The 7,802-nt window shown below is 51.0% G+C and overlaps 1 protein-coding gene across 2 annotated transcripts; it reads right to left on the reverse strand.

The window, feature by feature from the left end:
* Positions 1-1,880: 1,880 nt before the first annotated feature.
* LOC145340610 (uncharacterized) lies at positions 1,881-4,249 on the reverse strand. 2 transcript variants are annotated; one of them, XM_080185080.1, is made up of 2 exons: positions 3,941-4,249; positions 1,881-2,450 (listed from the first exon to the last, which is right to left on the reverse strand). In XM_080185080.1, the coding sequence occupies exons 1-2, from the start codon at positions 4,232-4,234 to the stop codon at positions 2,235-2,237; spliced, it is 510 nt and encodes a 169-aa protein (XP_080041206.1). In that variant the 5' UTR covers positions 4,235-4,249; the 3' UTR covers positions 1,881-2,234. The 2 variants fall into 2 exon arrangements, with proteins under 2 accessions (XP_080041206.1, XP_080041207.1); XM_080185081.1 differs by having other exon boundaries at positions 1,882-2,447.
* Positions 4,250-7,802: the final 3,553 nt, after the last annotated feature.

The raw sequence follows: 7,802 nt of genomic DNA on the forward strand, positions 1-7,802 counted from the left end.
TATTTTTAAAGACCTTTCTACATATTCAGGATGGCCCAACGTGCTTTCCCCTGCCGGTCGCTATCTTCCTGTGGCAAAGGTAGCGGCCATTTTGTGCAAAGCAAGATCCCACTGGCCAACGAACGGCCAATCAGCCTAACTTGGCAGTGTCGGCTGGGGAGCGAATGTTGCCTGGGGTTTCCCCCCCCCCCCCCCAGAACCCCCCGCCACTTCCCCCTCTTTGCATGGAAGTGTGGCCAAAGAGGCTTCTACCTAGTCTCGGACAGGCCGTTCAACATCTCACTCGAGCTCGGGACATTGTTGCGTTCCCTCAGAACAGCTCTGGGTTAGATTACAAGTCGGGGCTGAGTTACGGCGCACAGTTCTTGGGTTGGGCTTTAAACCATGACCTCATGTGTCAGGAACTACCAATGCAGACAAGGTGACAAAAACATCTGTTAAGTAGATGGGATAAAGGCACGGAACAAGCGATCGCTTCTTTCTAAAGTGTTTGCTGATTTAATCTTTAATTCCCAATGATCCAATCTTGCAATTCAATCTTTCAAACCAACCGCAGCGCGGAGGCCTCCGTCACTGTAACATGTATCAGTGCACCATTCATTCCAATCATCTCTTTCTTGGGCGTTTGCAGAGCGAGTGCAGGCTGGATTAATCCACCCACGAGGTGGAGCAAAACCGTGTAATCGGCTCGTTCAGGTTTTCATAATTGTAGGATCCCTCCAGTGCAGAAGGAGGCCATTCAGCCCATCGAGTCTGCACCGACCAAAACCCCAGCCAGCCCCTATCCTGTATTCACCCGAGCTGGTCCCCCTGACACTAAGGGGCAATTTAGCACGGCCAATCTGCCTAACCAACACATCTTTGGACACTAAGGGGCAATTTAGCATGGCCAATCTGCCTAACCCACACATCTTTGGACATTAAGGGGCAATTTAGCATGGCCAATCCACCTAACCTACACATCTTTGGACACTAAGGGACAATTTAGCATGGCCAATCCACCTAACCTGCACATCTTTGGACTCTAAGGATCAATTTAGCATGGCCAATCCACCTAACCTACACATCTTTGGACACTAAGGGACAATTTAGCTTGGCCAATCCCCCTAACCTACACATCTTTGGACACTAAGGGGCAATTTAGCATGGCCAATCCGCCTAACCCGCACATCTTTGGACACTAAAGGGCAATTTAGCATGGCCAATCCACCTAACCTGCACATCTTTGGAGTGTGGGAGGAAAGCAGAGCACCCAGAGGAAACCCACGCAGACATGGGGAGAACGTGCAGCCTCCACACAGACAGTGACCCGAGGCTGGCATCGAACCCGGGTCCCTGGTGCTATGAGGCAGCAGTGCTAACCCACGGTGCCACACTAAAAATACATGTTGGAAGTGGGAAAATGTTGTGTGATTTCAGGAAGAGATTAGATATCGCTCTTGGGGCTAAAGGGATGGGGGGCGGAAACCAGGATATTGAACTTGATGATCAGCCATGATCATAATGGAATGGTGGAGCAGGCTCGAAGGGCCTACTGCTGCTTCTAAGTTTCTTTATGGACTCCAACCCAACGTGTAGAGTTTTGTTTTGTTCAACTTTTGTCTCACTGTGGAGCTTACATTCCGCCACTCACCATCGGACGCTACCTGGAGTTACCGATTCTGTTCAGTAAAGACAGTGGGCGGCACCCACACTTTCTCTTGCCCCTCTCGCCGTGTTTTCTGAGCCTGGAAAAGAACCTCGGGAGCGTTTCAGTCTGGCCTCGAGGTGTTCCTCGCGTAGGAGTCTCACGACGGTGGAGGGGGGGGTGGTGCGGTGGAGGGGAGAGCTCCAAAACCCTCAGTCTTCAAAACAAAATGGAAGGCACTATTCTGAAGGTCAACATTTCGGAGGGGGGGGCGGTGGGTGTGGGGGGGGAAATGTAGGATGGGGGGGGGGAGGCTTTGAAAGGAAACACTACATTCCATCTGAGGCGTGACCTGGAAGTGCTACCGGCGAGGCCTAGGGTCAATTCCAAAGCGCCTGAGGCCTTGACAGATCAGAAGTGGCGAGAAGGAAGATCGTTCGGCCCGTCCTCCAAGGCCAAATAGTCTTAGAAACGGAAGGACAAAAAAAATGGATAGAATCCTGATGGTTGTGCTTAAGTGCTTGAGTTTTATAACTTAACGTAAGTGCCGTCCCTTCCCCGCCTCCTTGGCGTCTCTCTCTCTCTCTCGAGTCCTCGCTCGGAAGGTTTAGACCTTGGCGTCACACTCCACCTGAAGGTTGTCCATCTGTTCCAAAATGAGGGTGACCGCCGGTTGCTCGAGGGGCTCTCGCCGGCTTTTCAGAACCTCCAGCTCCTCCTGCACGGCGCTGAGCCGATCCCGCAACCTGGCGTTCTCCTCTTCCAGACGCGCATTCTGCTTGTGAAGTTCCCCGTCCTCGGGGGCAAGATGGCTTCTTTGCTGCTGCGCAGAGGGTTGGCGGTGGGGGGGGGGGGGGGGGGGGGGGGGGGGGGGGGGGGGGGGGGTGGGGGGGGGGGTGTGGCGGGTGGGGGAGGAAGGAAAGAAGAGAGACCGCAATGAATACAGACGCTCAATCAAATCGTCGCGACTATGCGAAGGATGTGCTGGCCTTGGATGGGGTCACAGAATCCCAGTGCAGGCCACTATCCCATCCAGGTCCTACTCACACAACCCCATGCATTTTACCCTAGCTAGTCCCCCTGACATTACGGGGCAATTTAGCATGGCCAATCCACCTAACCTACAAATCTTTGGACACTAAGAGACAATTTAGCATGGCCAATCCACCTAACCTACAAATCTTTGGACACTAAGAGACAATTTAGCATGGCCAATCCACCTAACCTACAAATCTTTGGACACTAAGAGACAATTTAGCATGGTCAATCCACCTAACCTGCACATCTTTGGACATGATGTGGGTATGCCGGTGTTGGACTGGCGTAAACACAGTAAAAAGTCTGACAACACCAGGTTTTAATCCAACCAATTTATTTGATAGTAAACGCACATCAGACTTTTTAACCATCTTTGGACACTAAGGGGCAATTTAGCATGGCCAATCCACCTAACCTGCATATCTTTTGGACTGTGGGAGGAAACCAGAGCACCCAGGGGAATCCCACACAGACATGGGGAGAATGTGCAGACTCCACGCAGACAGTGACCTGAGGCTGGAATGGGACCTGGGTCCCCAGCGCTGTGAAGCAGCAGTGCTAACCACTGTGCCACCCAGAGGAGATTCACAAGAACGATCCTGGGAATGAAAAGCTTGACGTATGTGGAGTGTTTGAGGACTCTGGGTCTGTACTCAATGGAGTTTAGAAGGTTGGATAACTTCCACATACTTAGCTAAAAGTCTCTTAAAAGACCCTATCAACAAAGAACAACAAAAAACAAAACAGCCCAAGAAACAGGTCCTTCGGCCCAACAAGCCTGTGCCGCAATTTTAATATTATGAGTCCCCCCCTCCACCCATGACCCTTATCTATGCTTATGGTGTTCCACATTGAGGGGAGACTAATTTAGGGACAATTTATTACCTCCAATCAGCCTAATAGCACATCTTTGGGGTGTGGGAGGAAACCGGAGCACCCGGAGAAAACCCACGCAAGCACGGGGAGAATGCGCAAACTCCCACAGACACCGGCCCAAATCCATGTACCTGCCCAGCAATCAGTGATATCGAATCCATCTCCAATATCCCCCCATCCCCACCCTATTCATGTACTCCGATCTGGGAAGCAGGGTTAAGATTAGATACACACCCACGCCCACTGCGAATGTCGCCCCTCTGTAGGCTTGCAATGGTGGGTAGATATGAGTGGGACACATCTACCCACCGTATACCCAGGAATACCCGCCACCACACTCCACCACCCCCCCACATCCTCACGCAGACCCACACCCCCCAGCTCCTTCCGCAGCCTCACCTGCTGGACCTCCTGTAGCCTTTGTGCCCAGTGTTCACAGTTTGGCGTCCCCGTCTCCTCTGCGCGGTGGCAATGCCAACTCTCCGCGTGCCAGGTCTGGGAGGTCTTGACCTGGGGCGTCGGCGCCCTGGGACCGGGATCCGTGTCCTGGCTGGCCGGATCCGTCTGCGTGGACTTGTCTGCCGTGGCTTGTTTGATCCGTACGGAGATTTTCTGTTTCAGATGGCCCATCACCACGATGGTGTGGTCCTTGCCATCGTCGCTGTGTTCGGAGCTGTCACTCTGTGAGTACATGAATATGTCATCTTCGTTACCTGGAGGGGTGAGTGGAAAAGGGGAAACTCATTGACAGAACAAAGAACAACACAGCACGGGAAACAGGCCCTTCGGCCCAACGAGCCCGCCATCTTAACATTGAGTGCCCTCCTCTACCCATGACCTTGGTCTTCGCCTATTGGGGAAGATTGAGGGAAGACTAATTTAGGGACAATTTGTTACACCAATCAGCCTCGTTTTTGGGGTGTGGGAGGAAACCAGAGCACCCCGGAGAAAACCCACGCAAGCACGGGGAGAATGTGCAAACTCCCACAGACACCGGCCCACGTATCCGCACAGCAAACAGCGATAGTTACTGAGCTGTCGTGTTGCCCGTCAGATGGTCCAGTTGAAGCCTCCACTAACGACGACTGATCTACTGTCAATAATATGTTGTCCGATCCCTCAACACCTACGGCACAGTGGGTCAGCACGGCTGTTCCACAGCGCCAGGGATCCGGGTTCGATTCCCGGCTTGGGCCGCTGACTCCGAGTCTGCACATTCTCCCCGTGTCTGCCTGGGTTTCCTCCGGGTTCCGCCCACAGTCCGAAAGACGTGCTGGTTAGGGGTGGCCGTGCTAAATTCTCCCTTGGCGTACCCGAACAGGAGTGTGGCGACTAGGGGATTTTCGCAGTAACTTCCTTGTGGTGTTAATGTCAGCCTCTATTGTTTTCTTTGCGTGGGACATGGGCGTTTATTACCCGACTGTCGGAGAATTTAAATTCAATTCGGAATTCAATGCTCCAGAACTAGGAATGGATTCAAAAGTCTGAGATCACATACCAACCGACTCAAGAGAACAGCTTCTTCCCTGCTGCTGTCAAACTTTTGAATGGACCTACCTCGCAACTGGGGGAGGCCACAGCCTAGTGGTATCATCACTAGAACATAGAACATTACAGCGCAGTACAGGCCCTTCGGCCCTCGATGTTGCGCCGACCAGTGGAACCAATCTAATGACCCTCTAACCTAAACTATTCCAATATTATCCATATGCCTATCCACTGACCATTTGAACACCCTTAAAGTTGGCGAGTCCACAACTGCTGCAGGCAGGGCCATTCCACGCCCTTACTGCCCTCTGAGTAAAGAACCTACCTCTGACATCCATCCTATAATTACCACCCCTCAATTTAAAGCTACGTCCCCTCGTGTTAGCCGTCGCCATCCGAGGAAAAAGGCTCTCTCTGTCCACCCTATCTAACCCTCTGATCATCTTGTACGCCTCAATTAGGTCACCTCTCAACCTTCTTTCATCGAAAGACTATTCAGCGAAAAACTCATGTTAGAAACGAGAAAAGCGACAGCACAAACAGGCCCTTCGGCCCACAAGTTGAGCCAAACATGTCCCTACCTACTCGGTTTACCTATAACCCTCTATATAACCATCTACTTATCCAAAAGTCTCTTAAAAGACCCTATCGAATCCGTCTCCACCATCGTCACCCATTCCACGCGCCCACCACCCTCTGAGTGAAAAACTTACCCCTGACATCTCCTACTCCCCAGCACCCTAAACCTTGTGGCATGTTCTGGGGGACCCGGGTTCGAATCCCACCACGGCAGATGGTGGAATTTGAATTCAATAAAAAAAAATCTGGAAATAAGAATCTGTTGATGACCCATTGTCGGAAAAACCCATCTGGTTCAGTAATGTCCTCTCGGAGGCAGCACAGTGGTTGGCCCTGCTGTCTCACATCGCCAGGGACCCGGGTTCAATTCCAGCCTCGGGTCACTGGCTGTGCGGAGTCTGCACTTTCTCGTGGGTTTCCTCCCGGTGCTCCGGTTTCCTCCTACAGTCAAAGATGTGCGGGTTAGGTTGATTGGCTGTGTTAATTTGACCCTTCGTGTCAGGGGGATTAGCAAGGTAAATGTGTAAGGTTACAGGGATAGGGTCTGGGTGGGATTGTGGTCAGTATAGACTCGATGGGCTGAATGGCCTCGTCCTGTACTGCAGGGATTCCGTAATTCTATGATTAAGTTGATCTTTCTCTACACCCTAGCTCTGACTGTAACACACGTTCTCCACTCTCTCCTTTCCTTCTCTATGAACGGTATTGTTCTTTTTATTCGTTCATGGGATGTGGGCATTGCTGGCTGGGACAGCATTTATTGCCCATTCCTGAGAGTATTTCAGAGTCAACCCCATTGCTGTGGCTCTGGAGTCACATGTAGGCCAGACCGGGTAAGGACGGCAGATTTCCTTCCCTAAAGGACATTGGTGAACCAGATGGGATTTTTCCGACAATCGACTATGGTCATCATTAGATTCCAGATTTTTGTATTGATTTCAAATTCTGACACAGTGGGATTCGAACCAGGTACGCAGAGCTGAATCTCTGGATTACTGGTCCAGCACAGTAAGAAGTCTCACAACACCAGGTTAAAGTCCAACAGGTTTATCTGGTAGTAAACACCACTAGCTTTCAGGGTTTGCCCCTCTGTCAGGTGAGTGGAGAGTGGATCACAAACAGGGCAGATGAAGACACACACTCAGTTTACAGAATACTGATCAGATGTAAGTCTTTACAGATAATCAAGTCTTAAAGATGCAGACAGTGTGAGTGGAGATAGCATTAACACAGGTTAAAGAGATGTGTATTGTCTCCAGACAGGACGGTTAGTGAGATGTTGCAACCCCAGGCAAGTCACGGGGGTTACAGATAGTGCGACATGAACCCAAGATCCCGGTTGAGGCCGTCCTCATGTGTGCGGAACTTGGCTATCAGTCTCTGCTCAGCGTCTCACTGGTCCAGTGACACTGCGCCACTCTCTCCCCAAATGCGCAAGAAACAATAGTTTTCTCAAATACATGTGGCAATAATAAATCAAATCAGATATAGGGGTTATAGTTTGAGGATAAGTCCTTCTAGGACTGAGGCAAGGAGAAATTTCTTCACCCAGAGGGTGGGGAATGTGTGGAATTCACTCCCACAGAAAGTAGTTGAGGCCAAAACGTTGCGTGATTTCAAGAAAAAATTAGATATGAGTCTTGGGGCGAAAGGGATCGAGGGAAATGGGGGGAAGGGGGAGAAATCAGGATATTGAATTGGATGATCACAATGAGTGCAGAGCAGGCTCGAAGGGCCAAATGGCCTACTCCTGCTTCGAGTTTCCAAGCAGGAATTGAGATGCTGTTCCTCCAGTGTGCCTCATTTCATGTTCTCTGTTCAAAGGACAAACGAAGAAGGAAGAACAGTACCGCACAGGAATAGGCCCTTCGGCCCTCCAACCCCACGCCAATCGTGATGCTGTACCTAAACTACATAAGAAATAGGAGCAGGAGTCGGCCATCCAGCCCTTCGAGCCTGCCCCGCCATTCAATAAGATCATGGCTGATCTGAAGTGGATCAGTTCCACTTTCCCGCTTTCTCCCCTGTCTATCAGAAACCTATCTACCCGTGACTTAAATATATTCAGCGAGGCAGCCTCCACCACATCAACGGGCAGAGAATTCCAGAGATTCACCACCCTTTGAGTGAATAAGTCCCCTCCTTAACTCCGTTCTAAACTGCCCCCCCCCCCTTATTTTGAGGTTGTGCCCTC

The sequence above is a fragment of the Carcharhinus amblyrhynchos genome, unplaced genomic scaffold (genome assembly GCF_965287045.1).
Source record: "Carcharhinus amblyrhynchos unplaced genomic scaffold, sCarAmb.v2.hapA chromosome_1200, whole genome shotgun sequence".
Taxonomy (NCBI): domain Eukaryota; kingdom Metazoa; phylum Chordata; class Chondrichthyes; order Carcharhiniformes; family Carcharhinidae; genus Carcharhinus; species Carcharhinus amblyrhynchos.